General features: G+C 35.8%; 1 protein-coding gene across 2 annotated transcripts; it reads left to right on the top strand.

Annotated features, from left to right (window-relative positions):
* Positions 1-1876: 1876 nt before the first annotated feature.
* LOC107954342 (COP9 signalosome complex subunit 2) lies at positions 1877-6275 on the top strand. Of its 2 annotated transcripts, XM_016889875.2 has the most exons (12): positions 1877-2007; positions 2125-2217; positions 2843-2921; positions 3289-3529; positions 3682-3756; positions 3839-3973; positions 4268-4455; positions 5024-5092; positions 5196-5286; positions 5384-5518; positions 5659-5771; positions 5866-6275. In XM_016889875.2, the coding sequence occupies exons 1-12, from the start codon at positions 1998-2000 to the stop codon at positions 5954-5956; spliced, it is 1320 nt and encodes a 439-aa protein (XP_016745364.1). In that variant the 5' UTR covers positions 1877-1997; the 3' UTR covers positions 5957-6275. The 2 variants fall into 2 exon arrangements, with proteins under 2 accessions (XP_016745364.1, XP_040953580.1); XM_041097646.1 differs by lacking the exons at positions 1877-2007; positions 2125-2217 and having other exon boundaries at positions 2876-2961.
* Positions 6276-18084: the final 11809 nt, after the last annotated feature.

Below are 18084 nucleotides of genomic sequence, written 5' to 3'. Positions count from 1 at the left end.
ATTAAAATTGTATTTAAATAGTTATGTTAAACTATACAACAAAAAGAGTATATATAAGAAAATTAAAACACTATATAACACAACAAATAAGATGAATATATATGGTTAATAAAACTGCCTCAATAATGTGGTTCAATCCTAAGAAATAAATAATTTAAATAATGTGAATTAATTCACAAGTGATTTTATAACCTAACTTGTTTACATATATAAATTCAAAAATAAAATCAAGTATAAATCGAAAATAGAATGTGATTGGACATGAAGACTAATTATCTAAATGTATAGTTTAAAAATAGATTAAAAAAATCAATAACATAAAATATGCAACATGGATAACATTATATTTATAAAAATATAAAATATTTTTAGCAATGTAATATTGTTATCCTCAATTTGGACTGAATTGGATCCTACAGGCAATGAGTAACATAATTGGATAGGGATTTTTACTTGCCTATAAATATTCCAAAAATACCACAGGGTATTCCTTTCCGCACAAAACCTTAATACGTTAAGTATTCATCTTTAAGTCCCTCTACTTGTTTGACTCTTGGCTTTAGAATGGGTGAATCGACCTTCTTTGTAATTGTCCCTCCTCCTTTTTTCCATTCACTCTTTCTATCTCTCAACTTTTCCATCCAACCAAACATATTAGTCTCAAAATTTCATCTCTTAACTTTTTTGATTTAATAATTGAAGTTCAATTGATAACACTGTAAAAAAACTTGTATTTAAATTGCATTATGTAAGATTTTTAAAATAAAAGAATTTGCTCACGTGGATGATATTACATAAGTAAATAATATGGAATCGTGCTATTTTTATTTTGGGTAAACTACATCCATGGTCACTTTTGTTTACCTTAGGTTACATTTCAGTCACTTATGTTTGAAATGTTACATTTTAGTCACTTACGTGTTGTAACATTTTAGTCACTGAGCCGTTAATTATTGTTAATGGTGTAATGGTAAGCTGACGTGGCACGTTAAATCATCATTTCAAACAAAAATTTTAGGTTAAATTATACAATTGGTCCCCATAATTTTTCGTTTTGAGCAATTTAATTCTTTTATGTTATTTTAACTTTCTTTCTTTTTTTTTCTTTATTTTCCATTCTCTTCTGCTTCTCCCTCTGTTTTCCTACCTTCTTTATTTCTTTTAACATACCAGGAAGTCGAATTGGTAGTGAAGAAAGAAGCATGGTATGGGTTTATGGGTTTTGGTTATAGGCAAATGATGACAGTCGACTTCCTACTTCTTTTTTCACTGCCAATTCGACTTCCTAATATGTTAAAAGAAATGGGAAAGATATGAAAACAGAGGGAGAAACAAAAGAGAATGGAAAAAAAGAGGAAATTTTAAAGAACATAAAAGAAAAAAAATTAAATTACTTAAAACGAAAAAAATATAGGGATCAATTGTATAATTTAACCTAAAATTTTGTTTGAAATGATAATTTAACGTGCCACGTCAGCTTACCGTTACACCACTAACGACGATTAATGGCTCAGTGACTAAAATGTTACAACATGATAACGTAAATGACTAAAACGTAACATTTCAAAACATTTCAAACATAAGTGATTAAAACGTAACCTAAACTAAACAAAAGTGACCATGGGTGTAGTTTATTTTCAAAGTAGAGTGATAGCCGGTATTTTTATTTTCCCTACATAACTTACGTGGTATTTTAAATTGGTCACATCAATAAAAATGTTCATTTTAAAGATGTAGAGTCATCCCAATTGAACTTCAATGGAAATAGTAGAAGGACTAAATTGTGGAAATTAAAAGTAGAGGAGATTCATTTTAATTATGAAAAGAGCAGAGGGATTGGAAACCAAAATTTATTTGCCTGATTATCGTTCTATTTAAACACAAAGTAAATTCAATTTAATATAATTTCACAAATCGACACCTTCGCCTTCGCCTTCGCTTCTCTAATTTCCGAGAACACTGAAATTTACTGATCCTCCAGTTTTGTCAGAGTAACCATGGCTTCAGGTATCTCCTTTTCTCTCTGATTTTCTTTTATTCAAATTCAAGTTTTGTTTTTTTAGCTTATATGTAAGTTTCGTTATAAGTTTATGATAAAGCCGATCGGTTTTTGGAACTGGGCAGATGCGGATATGGAAGATTATGGATTTGAGTACTCTGATGAGGAGCCTGAGGAGCAAGACGTTGATATTGAGAATCAATATTACAATTCCAAAGGTTTCTTTTTCTATTTTTATTTTTGCGCATATTATCTTCTAATCTCAAATTTTGACATGGATCAAGATTTGTTTCAACTTTACCTATAAAAGATTTTTTATGTTTCTTTTTATTTTTATATACTTCAACATTTTACCTTTGATTAGAGTTAACAGTTCACCTTTCGAATATGGTTGTGAACTGCTGCTAGGGTTTAAGTCTGTAAAATTGGGAAATTATTTTACTTATAATTGCTGCGCAGTGTTTGAATAATAAACTGAACATGTTAGGCTGATTATGAGACCCCCGTCTTACTCTACTATCGCTGTTATTAGGTTTTAAATTAACGTTTTCCGGCTCTCTCTCTGTCTATCCCTCATTGGGTGAATATATTTTTTGTTGAGATCATTTTATTTTTTAAGTACTGTGCTTAGTGTTATGTATTTGTATGCGAAAATGTGTTTGCATTTCCAGTGTCCTGATATCAGATACTAATTGGTCCCTAAATAGTATGTCCTCTTCCATATAGCAGTGGTGGGTGAGAGATCAGGGGTTAATTCTGTTTGGATATATGTGTTAAACCTTGTTAGTTGGTAATTATTGATTTCTTACTTTTTATCACTTATACTTCTTCTTTTTATAAAAGGTTTGGTAGAAACAGACCCTGAAGGAGCACTTGTTGGTTTTTCTGAAGTAGTTAGCATGGAGCCTGAAAAGGCTGAGTGGTGAGTTCTCTGGAATTGGCCTTTGTAGTTGTAACTTCAGGTATATTATGGTTATTTCCTAGCATTTCTGTAATCGTCGCCAATGCTTTTTTGTTTTCCTTTTTCTAAGCTTTCTTATGATTTTGCACATGCTAGCTATATAATATAAGAGCATATGCTGTTAGTTGCCTCTTCACTTTGGATGGACTTCTCTCTTTTGTTAACTTTACAAAAGAACTCCATTTATATGAATAGATTCTTGCACGTTGCAGATTGTAGTTACTGTTTTATCTCTCCATTAAAGAAAATCGTCTCATTCACCAAAAAAGTATGTATTTGGTTTGAGTCTTATCAGTATTCAATGGTGTGCTCATATTTTCTCTGTTAGGGGATTCAAAGCTTTGAAGCAAACTGTAAAGCTCTATTACCGTTTAGGGAAGTATAAAGAAATGATGGACTCATACAGGGAGATGCTAACATACATCAAATCAGCAGTGACACGAAATTACAGTGAAAAATGTATAAACAATATTATGGACTTTGTTTCTGGATCAGCTAGTCAAAATTTTGATCTCCTGCAAGAATTCTATCAGACCACTCTTAAGGCCCTTGAAGAGGCAAAGAATGAGGTTAGAAAGTATCTAATCTACAATATTCAGAGCTTTAGCATTATTTCAAGCTTTGATATTTTGCGTCTTATCACACTGAGACTTTGGTTTAAGACAAATCTATGGCTTCAGCATTTGTATCAAGCTCTGATGTATTTCTTCTTGTCATGCAGAGACTTTGGTTTAAGACAAATCTAAAGCTTTGCAAGATCTGGTTTGATATGGGCGAGTATGGGCGAATGAGCAAGGTATCTTCTCAAAACCTTTTAATTTCATTTATCCACAATATAAAATGTTAGAACATAATCAGCTAATATATTGCACTGTCAGATTTTGAAGGAACTTCACAAATCGTGTCAAAGGGAAGATGGTACAGATGATCAGAAAAAGGGAAGTCAGCTTCTGGAGGTATATGCAATTGAAATTCAAATGTATACGGAGACAAAGAACAACAAAAAGCTCAAGGTAAATGCCTTTCAAAATGAAATATGGATACAGAGTTAAAAAGGTCCATTTGAGCTGGTCCAGGATTTTTGGAAGCTTGGTTGAATATTCTTTATTTACTCGTGTGAAGTAAGCTACTCATTTAATTTAAAATCATGTACCCTTTACAACCTTGATTAGAAAGAACCTGTGTGTGTGTGTTGGGGGGGGGGGATGGTTCTCAAGCATTAATCATAATTTTTGTAGTTATCCTCCTAGCTTCTTAATAGAATCAATTGCGGTTTAGCTGAGTCTGAAATGTTGGACTAAATGCAGCAATTATACCAGAAAGCACTTGCTATCAAGTCTGCTATACCACATCCACGGATCATGGGAATAATCCGTGAATGTGGTGGCAAGATGCATATGGCTGAGCGTCAATGGGCTGAGGCAGCCACAGATTTCTTTGAGGCTTTCAAGAACTATGATGAAGCTGGGAATCAGAGACGCATTCAATGTCTTAAGTATGATTGCTGTTCCTATTTTTTATTCTATATGCATTTTTCTCATTTCGTATTTGATATTTACTCCTCTCTCCCTCCTTCTCATCAGTATTATAATAGTAACATGAGAGCTAAAGTTCATTATCTGATACTTGATTGCTTGCCAGCCTTTGATATGGCACTAGGGTGGTCTACAGCAAATAAGTAACTTTTCTATAAATATGTCTGAAGTGGCTACTTTGAGGAAAAATGCTCACTTACAAAACTAATGTAAGAAAACAAAATTAATGTTCAACCTGAAAGGTTGAGGATAGATTATATAGAATGTTCAATATGTGGAGGAGATATGAAGAAAATCCCAGTCAGTGGAAACTAGGAGAGCAAAACTGAGAGAAAAGTAGGGATAGACAAAATGAGAATGGAAGGAGAAAAATATCTGACAAGAGCACAAATAAAAATGATAGGCTACGGTGTGAACAGAAAGAGAGAAAAATAAGTCATTGGATGCCTTCTATAAATGCCTTGTTTGTACTCCTTTTACCCAATTGGATAAAATTTCAAATTGATTGTTTTATCGTGTCATTTCCAGATACCTTGTTCTGGCTAATATGCTTATGGAATCCGAAGTTAATCCTTTTGATGGCCAGGAAGCAAAGCCGTAAGTTCTTTTATATCTATACTATTTCTCTCTTTCTCTCTCTCTCTCTCTCTCTCTCTCTCTCTCTCTCTCTATTTATATATCCTGATTGCTATTCCTACAGGTACAAAAATGACCCTGAGATTTTGGCAATGACAAATCTTATAGCGGCCTATCAACGAAATGAAATAATAGAGTTCGAAAAAATCCTCAAGGTTTGGAAAAATCTTAAGAGCATCTTTTTGCTTTCCTTATTGTTAAGCTTGGGACCTTTCTTTCCCCCTTTAGAGTTGCTAACTTGGACTTCCGCAGAGTAACCGAAGGACAATTATGGATGATCCATTCATCCGAAATTATATTGAAGATCTGTTGAAGAATGTCAGAACTCAAGTGCTACTTAAGCTAATAAAACCATATACAAGAATCCGGATCCCTTTCATATCAAAGGTGAAGGCTACAGTTTTATCTTTCTAGTCAGTTGTGTCAGATATTCTATTTAATTATTGATTCTTCTTTTATATGATAAAACTCTGGAGTTTTTTAAAAGGAGAATATATGATTAAACTCCTTGAGGTTTCAATATTCAGGAACTCAATGTGCCAGAAAAAGATGTTGAACAGTTGCTAGTTTCATTGATCTTGGATAATCGTATTGAGGGGCATATTGATCAAGTGAACCGGCTGTTGGAGCGCGGTGACAGGTCAGCTCTATTCCTTAATAATTACTACATAGTAGGGGTGGTTGAAGTTGAACCAATGTGAACGTGATTTTTGACCTGTACTTATGCGTGGCAGATCAAAGGGTATGAAGAAGTACACTGCTATAGATAAATGGAACACGCAGCTTAGATCCCTGTATCAAGCCGTCAGCAACAGGGTTTCCTGAGATTGCAAGTAAATGGTTATATGATATATCTGATTTCATCGTTCATTGAGGCCATAATAATATGCATTCTCAATTCTCATATTAGGTGATTTAGATAAGCAATTCGGAAAAAGAAAATGGTGTACCTAGAATCGGATGTTATATGTTTGGTTAGCCAAAGTTGTAGTTTTGTTGAATGAGCCAAAAGAAGAAAACATATTTGCCTGGTTGCAAGAATTTTGATTGAGTTTGACAGTCGTAATGTGAACAATAGAATATGGATTCTCTGCATTAAGTGCATATTAAATGTGGAATGTTGATGGCTGGTTGCTGTTGTCAATGCTTGCTTGGTAGTATGTTATTGGGATTTTTCATATTTGCTAATGTACTTGTGTGTGATAATTATTTTTTGCAATAGAACTCGGTTCTTTTTATCTCAACGTAAACTCACGCCAATCGGTTCAATTCGTAGATGTCAACAGTGCCTAGTTTTGGAGGTATGGTCGGCTCCAAATAATGAAGTGTTTATTAAATCACCAGATTTCAAATAGATGAAATTCTAGAATAGTTTAGAAATGAGTGAGACATAAATGGGTTTTAAGTTAGTTGGCACACTTTGATGTGTGGATTGTAGGAGGGACATACATACGTGGTAGATTTATTGATAAAGAATAATCTGATGCTGAATTGTGTCTCGATCTTGTACTGGAGCAGACGTGGCTAATAAGTCGCCAATTGTATTTATTCAAAAATAGATATCAATTAAGAAAATTAGATGAATCATTCTTGCATTTGCATATTTCCATTTATGGGATTATTCTTCCCCATGTTATTTTTTAATTTCTAAAAATATTATATATTCAGGACATATATTTTCATCATTATCTTTATCCTAATAAATACTCTCTGTTTTTCTAGTTTCTTTTACTTTTTGTTTTCCCTAAAGTATGAAAGATCCTACCTTCGCCATCTTAATCAGAATCACCTCCAAGATCTCGCAGTGCACCATTTATGAGCTTTCGCTCTCGGGTTGTCGTCTAATTCTTTAATTTTCATAAAATCATTGCTGCTTCATTTTCTTAAATTAATATTGAGCATTATAATGAAAATTTTATAATAAAAATCATTAAAACTAAAATAATCATAGAAGTACAATTTTATAAAAAAAATTACTTTTCAGATTTAATTTTCTTTCTTTCTTTTTTTTTTCTTTTGGAGCAAAGATTTGATCAATTTTAGGAATTTAACAATTCCATAAAAAAATAGCAGCACTTTCTAATAAAATTATTAATAATTAACGAAGTTATTAATAAGAAAATATGAATTTTTTAATAACAACTATTTTACCAATAAAGGCCTATTTTCAACTTTATTTACGGAAATAGGTCAACTTTTTCATTATTTACCGGGAAGGGCCGATTTTAGCAAAACTCATCCACGTAGGAGCGTTTTTGGGGAAAATTTTAGCAAAACGCATCCTTGGGGGAGCGATTTTGCCATGTTAACACAAAACGCACTTACATGGACGCGTTTTAGCCTGTGTTTTTCTAGGGTTAGGGCTTTTTGCATGTTTAGTCCTTAGGGTTTTTTGGTTTAGGGTTTTAGGATTTTGTTAAAATAATTTAGAGTTTTTGGTAGGTTTAGGGTTTAGGGTTTTTTAAAAATTAATTAAATTAAGTTTTTGGGATTTTAAATAAATTAATTAAATTAGGGATTAGGGGTTTTAAGAGAATTAATTAAATTATGGTTTAAGTTTTTTATAAATAATTTTGTGTTTAGGGTTTAGGGAAAATTATATTGACAATATAAAAAATTTTATTTATTTCTACGGTAGTTTCTGAAAAAAATAATTTTGAGAAGACGTTCTGAAAAGATAATATAAAAAATGCTTCAAACATGATGCACTGTTAGCAAAATTACTGAAAAAAGCTCCCACGTGGATGCTCTTTTTTTTTTTTACAGTAGTTCCTGAAAAAATAATTATGAGAAAAATAATTTTGAGAAGACAGTTTTGAACAAATGGTGTAAAAAACGCTTCAAGCAGGATACACTGTCAGTAAAATTGATGAAAAAAGCTCCCACGTGGACGCTCTTTTTCTACAGTAGTTCCTGTTTGGCCTTAGACTATAAATGAGCCAAATTTCATTCTCAGGTTGCATAAGTTATAGCAAGAAAAATTAAGGAGGCTAAGTAGAATAGAAATTGAAGATGAGCGAACGTATTAGTGCTGTTATTTACTATGATGGTGAGGTCCGTGACACCGGGAATGACATTATTTTTTTATCAGAGAACACAGCGCGACTGGTTTTTAACCAGAACATAGATTTGATAGAACTTCGTAAAAGAATTAGGCGTAAAATCTTTAGAACGACGCCAATGAGAGTTTCGTTTATTAAGTATTGATTTTGTGCTTCGATTGATCCCATGACATATGACTCATTTGATATCAAAGGTGGTCGTAGCTTAGAGGCGATGGTGCAGACTCATCCAGCTAGTTGGATCACCCTATCTTGAGTTACATGTACAATTTTTATCGCCAAATGAAGCATTTGTGATTTCAACATCTACTGTTGTTCGAAAAGAATACACGACCCCTGCTCGACACTCCGTTAGTGGGAGGTAGAACACGAAAGCCCCCGTGTTTGGTAGCAGTATAGAATACATAACCCCTGCACGACACTCGGTTAGTGGATGAGACATGCACCTCGATGGGTTGATGTTCGATGCTGGAAATACGTACTGGGGAATAACATCAACTTCTAGTGGTTGGCAATATACATCTGATTAGGGACGTTATAAAATATCCACAAGAATGGATGATGTACTTCTTACGGCATGTATCGGCGAGGGGACCTGGTACGTTGTAAATGATGGTGGGTTGGATGATGAGTCCGATATGGATCCACCTCGAGGTCGGTCCCGATGGTGCAGAATTTATATTATCTTCTAAATCGGAGCCTGTTCCAACTGAACCTAAAGATGTTGAAGGGGGTTTAAATGAAGAAGAAGAAGATCCGCGATTCAAAGCGTACTAGCTTTCAACCCACATGTATAATGTCAATCTATTAGTAGATGATGCGTTAGAGTTTCCAGATCTACCACACAGAAGGCGTGACCGTACAAGTTCGTCATTGGATTCAGGTGAATTGGAAGTTGGTAAGGAGTTTTCTAGTAAGGATAGTTTTCTTGGTGCATTGAAACAACATAGCATCATGAACGGGGTTAACTACAACGCGATTAAATCCAAATTCGAGAAGTTCGAAGCCAAGTGTGCAGTGCAAGACGGTACATATTCATGAAAATCATGGTTTCAGTTAGGAAAAAGACAGACTTGTGGGAGATAAAAAAGTACAAATGTCTACATACATGTGTTGTCGGTACAATATCACTGGGTGTTTATGGTTTTTGATTAATACTGTTATTACGTAATGTTGCATTATTTAACGCACTTTGTTGACAGGTGTTTCATAAGATCATCCCAAGATGGATCCAGATATGTTAGCTAGCTTAATACTATCGACGGTGAAGGTGGATCTCAAGATTTCTGTGTCAGTCTTAATTGCCAAAATTCGTAGCCAATTGAGGTACACACCCTCTTACCGCAAGACTTGGATAGCTAAGCAGAAGGTGTTAGAAAAGATGCATAGTGAGTGGGACGCTTCATAGAATAAGATGTGGTAGTGGTGTCAAGTGCTGGAGAGGTACGTCTCAGGTTGCATAACAGACCTTAAAGTGGCACCTGCGTACTACAACAACTAATTGCTCCATGGATGCCAAGTGTTCAAGTGTCTGTTCTGGAGCTTTAAGCAATGCCGGGACGCATTTGTGTACTGCGAGCTATTGGTACAAATTGGCAGTACCTTTATGTATGGTAGATATACCCATCGACTATTGCTAGCTGTGACACAGGATGATGGTGGGAGAATCCTTCCAGTTGCGTTTACAATAACACTAGGGGAGTCAGGTGATGACTGAGATTTCTTTTTTTCTCTAGGTTAAGGAGGTATGTCTGCCCCCAACCTGATATCTTCATTATATCGGATCGGGGCACTGGAATACTAGCCGCAATTGAGCGACAGGGAAGCCTATGGGATCGTACACACCATCGATATTGTCTAAGGTATATTGCGTCCAACTACTACAGGCAATATCGGTCTACCACTGAATAACAAAAAGTGACCAACATGGGTATTTAATCTCTATTAGTATAATTTTATTTGTAATATTTAATTTATTTTGAATGGAAGAGTGGTATGTAATTTTCGCTATTAACTTATATTGGCAGAGTATGAGATCAATAAAGACTGTTTTCATAAGATGTTGGCTATTTTGCATTCAGTTAACAAATAAGGCACAGACTACCTCTGTAATATACCTTTCGAACAGGATACAAGCATATGACGACGGCCTACGATAGGGTCATATGACCTCAAACCTGACTGAATGCATAAATTATGTTCTAAAAGGAACGCGTCATTTGCCAATAACCTCAGTTGTGTGAAAGATATTTTCGTTTAGCGACACTATTTCCAAAGCGAGCAGCGAGTTATAAAAGCCAAATGCAGGAAGGCCATATGTATGGTGTCGGAAGGTATTGCAAGAAATTAACAAGGCGAAGGCACGTACCAACATCATGCACATAGTGTGTCACGATTGCGACAACCTATGGTTTTGTGTGACGAAGTTTGACAGACCGAACCAAGGTATTACAAGTAGGCAATATCGTGTACACATGAGAAATAGGACTTGCGACAGTGGGATGTTTGACGCACTTTGTTATCCATGCGTTTATGCAATTGTAGCTTGCTAGAATCTCTGTTTGAATCCCATGTGATATGTCAACGAAGTGTAAAAAATAGAATACATGTACAATGTGTGGAGACACGTATTCCCACCGGTCCAGATGAACGTAAGTGGCCGTCTGTATCACTTGCTCCATTTAAGTTGTTATCGGATAGAAAATTGCGTCGCAAACCAAAAGGTCGACCTTACTTGAGTAGAATACGTAACAATATGGATATTCGGGAAAGAATGAACCAACAAAAGTTATGCAGATGGTGTAGGAACCCAGTTCATACAATTCAATAATGTCCAAATCGAAATAGTTGATAGTTCCTGTAATAAAACTATGTTGCATTATTTCTATTTTATTAAAAATATAAAAATATTAAAAATATTGCCTTATTCAAAAGAACTTCTATTTTATTAGAAATATAAAAATAAATTACTATTAAAATATTAAAAACAAATTTATTTTATTAAATGAAATAATATAAAAACAGTTTGTACAAATATATTAAAAATATAAAAATAAATTACTATTAAAATATTAAAAACAAATTTTATTTTATTAAATGAAACAATATAAAAACAGTTTGTACAAATATATTAAAAAAATTAATGTTGGTGCCAGTCGGAATCAGTGTCATATAGGGGTTGTCAACTGTTATGCGCTGGATTCCTCATTGGTTCAGCTTCCGGTGGGGGTTGTGGCTGCTCCGGCGGGGATTGTGGTTGTGGGGTTGGAAGGATGACCTACCTTGATAGAATAAAGAATGCGGAGGTGTTTGCATCACCCACGACGGAGGTGTTTGAATCCCATAAGGTGTTGGGGATTGGTAATGAGAAGAGCTCTTCGACGATACCTCGTGCAATCCCTCTTGCGATGGTGGCCTATATATCATTGATTGAGTCAGAGTCATCGGGAAAGGAGATACACCGGGCGATGCATTCCAACCTGGCATAGGACTGGAAAAAGGAAACATATAATGGTTAGGATACATATAAGGGCTAGGATACGCACCTGGCGTAATCTGAAGAGGCTGTCATGTGGGTGTCGTCAGTTGAGGCATTGGGCCCGGTGATTGTGTGGGCACTGTTGATGGGCCTGTGCTGTCATCCCTTCTCCTTGGATTTAAAGGGCCCCGTCGTTCCCTTTCGACACGAATTTACCGACGTTTCTGCTCTTTCGACAGTAAATATGGCTTGCCATGGATCTTAAACCATGGCATGTAATCCGGTGGCATGCTAACTCTGGAATGATGATCGGTTCCCGAGTAGGTATATGATCATACCGATTTTTTCACATTTTGATATATTTCGACCAGAATAATGGCCAATTCGTATTCGATTACCGTAATTCAATTTTGTGCTCATTATCGAGTAGGGGTGTGCAAAATTCGGGTAAAATCGAAAAAATTCGGTTAACCGACCGAATTCGGTTAATCGGTCGGTTAACCGAATTTTTTCGGTCGGGGGTCGGTTAAATATTTTTTGATTTTTCGGTTAACGGTTAATTCGGTTCGAAACCGGTCGGTTAATCGAATTTTTTGGGTTAACCGAAAAAATTAATAAATAAAATTATAATATATAAATAGGCCCACTATTCATCTAAACCCAATCTAAACCCAAGTATTTAACCCAACTCAATTACCCAACCCAACCCAATCATAAAATTAAATTACAAATAATTTAATAAATAAAAATAAAATTTTAAAACTAAGACTAAAACTAAAGTCTAAAAGTCTAAAAATAATTTAATTATGTAGTGATTCAATTTGGTTAATTCGGTTAATTCGGGTAATTCGGTTAATTCGGGTAATTCGGTTAATTTGGTTAATTTTTAACCAAAAATAAAAAACATATAATTTTCGGTTAATTCGGTTAACCGACTGAATTAACCGATAAAATTTTGGTTCGGTTAATTGTTTTGAAAAAAATTTCGGTTCGGTTAACGGTTAAAGATTTTAAAAGGTCGGTTAATTCGGTTAATGTTATTTCGGGTCGGTTAACCGGTCGGTTAACCGAATGAACACCCCTATTATCGAGCACCTCAGGTGCCACGAGAATCAATTATCAAATTCTAAATTGCCTCAACACTCTATCCGTCTGGTGTATCTCCACGGTAGTATAGTTGACCAATGAGACCTTCACATGTCAAATGTTCGGATTTTGAAAGAATTTATCTGGAATTACTACCCGAATTTCTTGATCCTCGTATGGTGTCCATTGAAACTATATGAACATGATAAAAATATTAGTTATATACATAATACTAAATACTAAATGTGAAACGACTATTTTATGTATATATATTATTTAATTCTTACTTGTGTTTTCGACCGTTGGTCTAATAGAAACCGTATATCTTCAAGTGCGGTAAGTATTCCAACATAACTCGCCGAATGGTTCCATCTAATTAAATAAAATTTTAGCATACAATTATATTTTAAATCTATGTAATAATTGTAAAATCTAATATAAACTTTACCTCGTTATAAGTGGGAATGTATATGGGTGGTCTACTCGAGGACGTAAAAACAGAAAGCAAATTGAGCCCATCATTGTAGTAGTGATAGGCAACCTTTGATTTTGGCTTTAGTTGGTGGCGTTGCCCCGCACATCTCCCGATACAATGTGGCCAACATGACAGACCCCCAACTAAATTTGCTAGCTGCTCTAAAATCAACGAGTTTCAGCAGCCACCTCAGATGTACGAGGTTTCATGCCAAGTCCGACATCAGATAACCTCTAATCATCTCAAGAATGTATGCCCGAGCATATCGTATTCTTTCTACTTCATTCGAATCATTCCCCGACTCTGGGAATGTGTCTTGTAACTAGCCTTTCTCGATCTGACCTTCATAAATATTATCCGGAATCGTACCCAAAAGATCGTAGCATACGACTCCCCAATTAGCAGATTGAACGTACCCGGTGAGTGCGGACCCATCCACCGGCAATTCTAATTGTAACTGCACGTCCTCCAAAGTGATGATACACTCTTCGCATGGAAGATGAAATGTGTGCGTCTCAGGTCTCCACCTCTTTATCAACGCGCTAATGAGTTTCGGGTCCAACTTCACCCCCGGCCTATAGTGGCCACGTGCCAAAAACCCACTTCCCACAAGTAATTCTCTATCAACGGTGATGGAGGACCAGACATATTACGAATATAGCATTGTAACACTCGATCTACAGACTGTTATAAAAAATTATAAAATAAAATTAATTAAAATTACATAAATGAAAAAAATATTAAATAATATTGAAAAATTAAAGTTAACCCTTACCATTCTTATTTGTTCGACGGAGATATATTTATGATCGAGATGAATTAATTCCCCGATTATTGCTAACACGATCAAATATTTTTGAAATTATAAAAAAAATAATTCAGAAAAAAAATTAAGGAGAACTTTTTTGCCAAAATTAAATAGAGCTTTGAGAAATTTGAGAGAAATTTGAAGAAATAATGTGTGAAAAAATAGAAGGGAGGTTTTATAGGTTTGTTTTTTGACCGTTGGACCCCCCAACGATCAAAAATCAAATAGCTGTTGGGGAAAAAAACACAGACTAAAATGAGTCTCTGGGGGAGCGATTTTACCATGTCAACAAAGCGCGTCCACGTGGTCGCGTTTTGTGCTGACATGGTAAAATCGCTCCCCTAGGGACACGTTTTGCTGAAATTTCCTCCAAAAAGGCTCCTATGTGGAAGCATTTTGCTAAAATCGGCCCTTTCCGATAAATAATGAAAAAATTAGCTCATTTTCGTAAATAAAGTTAAAAATGAACCTTTAATGGTAAAATAATCCTTAATAACATATTTACTTAAGTAAATTTATAAAAAAAATATTTGAAAACTATGAATTGTACAATTAATAATTAATTTCAATTTCAATTTTAGTGAGTGAATGATTTTTGATATTCCATGAATATAATAATATTTAATAGAAGAATCATAGTAGTTATGCACTCAATTATTTCAATTTTAATCTCAATTAGTTAAAATATGATGACAATAAGAATAGACACATTCAATTGTAGAATTGAATGTTTACCTAATGTTACCATATTCATATCCTAACTAATTGAAATTTAAACATAATGTATAATTACCGTAATTACTACAACTTATAATTATTCTATATTTAAATCACTATTTAAAAGAAATGGATTTTTTTATCACTCATCTATATAAAGTTATAAATGGTCATCTAATTATAGATTATTATTAAAGGCTTTTTTTGTCACCCAACTATTTAATTTTGTCTTTTTTGTCACCAGTTGATTAACGTAAAAAAGAAGAAGAAAAGGAAACAATAAAAAATTCAAGATAATTGAGTGACTATTAATATAATTTACCTTTAAGAATTTAGAGGACATACAAATAAGGTAATGAATCAGGTACAAGGGTTAGGTCAAGGTTTTAATGTATTATTTTACTAGTAACTTCGTAAATCGTAACTATTAATAATTTTTTTGGTACAATCTCATTATAAATTCTAATCATATTTGCTCTTTTTGACAAAATGTCTAGAATTATCCATAGCCTCTCCCCAGCCCATAAATAGGAGGATAATGCACTTCAATGCACTTGAACCCATGTCATCTTACATGGACAACAATACCCATACCAATCGAACTAAGAATTAATCGACTTTTTAGTACATTTTTTATGTAATTGTTTTACTTATATATTAGCAAGATGGATTTAATCTTTGCTTCCAAAGAACAAAAAAGAGAGTAAATGATAAATAGAAAGTAAGTTGCTTTAATTTTTTTCACCCTTTTTTTTATGTACTTCCTTTTGTCACGGGGCTAGATTTTTCGTCTCGCAAATCGTGCGGCCTTAGGTGATCCGTTTGCTCCAAACTCGCCTAAGTCAGCCTTAACTCAAATGAGGATTCCTTAAGAACTCCTCCAAGGAACCAATTGAAGAGCGGAAACGATCTAAGCCAAAAGAAGCTAAGCCAAAGAACAACAGAAAGCCACAGAAAAGAATGCACACAAGGTGTTTGAGTAAATGCTCTCAGAACTCTATTACTCTTAAGAATTCAGAATACAATGGAATGAGTACAAATGAGGGAGAGACTCTCTATTTATAGTTGAGCTCCCCCAAAACCGACGGTCAAGATACAATCACATCGACGGACGAGATTAACTATATCCCTTTATTTTAGGGATTTACAAGATAAGCCTTATCAAATCTAATCTAATCTTTACAAGATAAGATTCCCTCTATCTTCTAAGATTAGTTACCATATCAGCCTGAATCTCTTCGTTATCGGGCCAACCGGGCTTCAATTTGACAGGCTCCTCCAATTGCTCATTGAATCGGGCCAGTTCTCGTGGGTTAAATGATCCCCATCTGAGCAATAGACCTCCATTGGATGCATTTGGTGCGATGGTCACGGGCTTTGAACTGCGGCCCGTGACATTCTCCCCTACCCATTCTCGCAACGTCCTCGTTGCGACTTTCGAATGGCACTGACTTGATTCACCTCGGTCTCGTCTTGATGCCTTAGCCTTTCCCTTCCTTTGGGACTTTTGCCTCGGCTTCCGCCGCTTCTTAACTCGAACCGTCCTACTCGTTTGTACATCTCGACAACAAAAAGCTATGTCGCTCTCTTGCCCACATTCTAACTTGACTCGAACAGAATCCTCTTGATTCAACACCCTTGGCCTCGCTTTGCCCACCGTCTCTCGGCCTCTTTGCTCAAGAACTTCGAAAGGGCTCTTACGTTCTTGCCAAGTACACAAATTAGAATGCAAAACACTATCACAGTGTTCGGAATGTACCTTACTCGCAGCATTTACTCGTCCCGACTGTCTTTGCATCGCTCCATTTACCTTGAAGCCCGATGCACAACCCACCTTCCCCAAAGGTGTCGGCTCCACAGTCGAATCTGCAGGCTTCATATCGAACTCTTGCGCCACTAACACTTCCGAAGGAGCTTTCGTAACCACTCGTTCTATCGAGTCGATATTCCTCCCATACGAAACATCCTCGACTAGTTGGATTGACGACAACACCTTTGCCCCTACTTTCATATTTCGATGCACCGGAACAACAATCTTTGTTAACGGACCGGTGATAATATGGATTTGATCGGCCCATGGATACAGAACTGTTTGAATCCTGTCAAGGAAGTTTAAGCCAAGTACATAATCATAATCATCTAATTCGATTACCTCAAAGTCTTCCTTGCCCTTCCATTCGCCGATGTGTAGCTCCACATTCCGAACTACACCCATAATTGGGGCCTCATTGGAATTTACTGTCTTGATCTTTTTCTTCGATTTCTTAATCGGCAGACCAAGCTTCCTTGCAGCCTTTTCCGATATGAACAAGTCAGATGCTCCCGTATCAATAAGAGCATTCTGCTTCTGACCCGCAATGTTGATGTCTACAAACATCAACCCTTCTTTACCATTCCTCTTCTCAGGAATGAGCACCATCGAATTGACCCTCGATGACTTTTCTTCAATATGCTTCGCCTCTTTCGGCTCATCACTTCTCTTGATAGTCAAAACTGAAGATACCTTTGGGCAGTTCCTCTTTATGTGCGGTCCTTTACAAAAGTAGCACCGTAACTTTCCCCTCTTTTCTTTCGGGCTAATAGGTCTCCACTTCCCATTTCGTGGTTTCCTATCATCACCATCACTGCTACTACCCATCATAGCTTTGTCCATCTTCACCCTCCTCATGGTACCCACCATTGCCCCTCCATTGGGCTTGAAAGTTTCAAACCTGTCCCTTCTCGGAGCAAGTTCCACTATGGACTCCGCTACCATCATGGCTTTGGTAAGTTCCCGAACTCCTCGACGTTGTAATTCTTGCTTCGCCCATGGTTTCAACCCATCTGTAAAGGAGAAAAATACTTCTTTCTCGCTCAAATCAGAGATCTGGAGCATGAGTTCACTGAACTCTCGCACATACTCCCTAACCGTGCCTCGCTGAGTTAGCTGACGCAACTTCGCTCGGGCTTCATCCTCGGCATACTCGGGGTAAAACTGTGCTTTAAATTCATCTTGGAACTCCTTCCAAGTCCCAATCTCAGTACCACCATGTCTCACATCAGTGGACCTATGTCTCCACCATAACAAAGCAACGTTAGTGAAATACATAGCAACAGTGTTTACCTTTGTAACATCATCCTCGATGTTCATCGCACGAAAGTATTGCTCTATGGCCCAAAGAAAGTTGTCCACCTCACTTGCAGACCTTGCCCCTTTAAACGCCTTCGGCTTGGGCACATCTATCGCTTGTGGCTTCGGCTTTGAAGCCAACATTCCATTCCCTATGGCAGCCTTGAAAATCTTGAGCTCCCTCTTAAGCTCATTGATCTCCTCCTTCAAAGCTGTCA

The sequence above is a fragment of the Gossypium hirsutum genome, chromosome D07, assembly GCF_007990345.1.
Source record: "Gossypium hirsutum isolate 1008001.06 chromosome D07, Gossypium_hirsutum_v2.1, whole genome shotgun sequence".
Lineage (NCBI taxonomy): Eukaryota > Viridiplantae > Streptophyta > Magnoliopsida > Malvales > Malvaceae > Gossypium > Gossypium hirsutum.
Note: the sequence above shows the minus strand (reverse complement) of the source record. Positions and strands in the feature narration are given on the sequence as shown.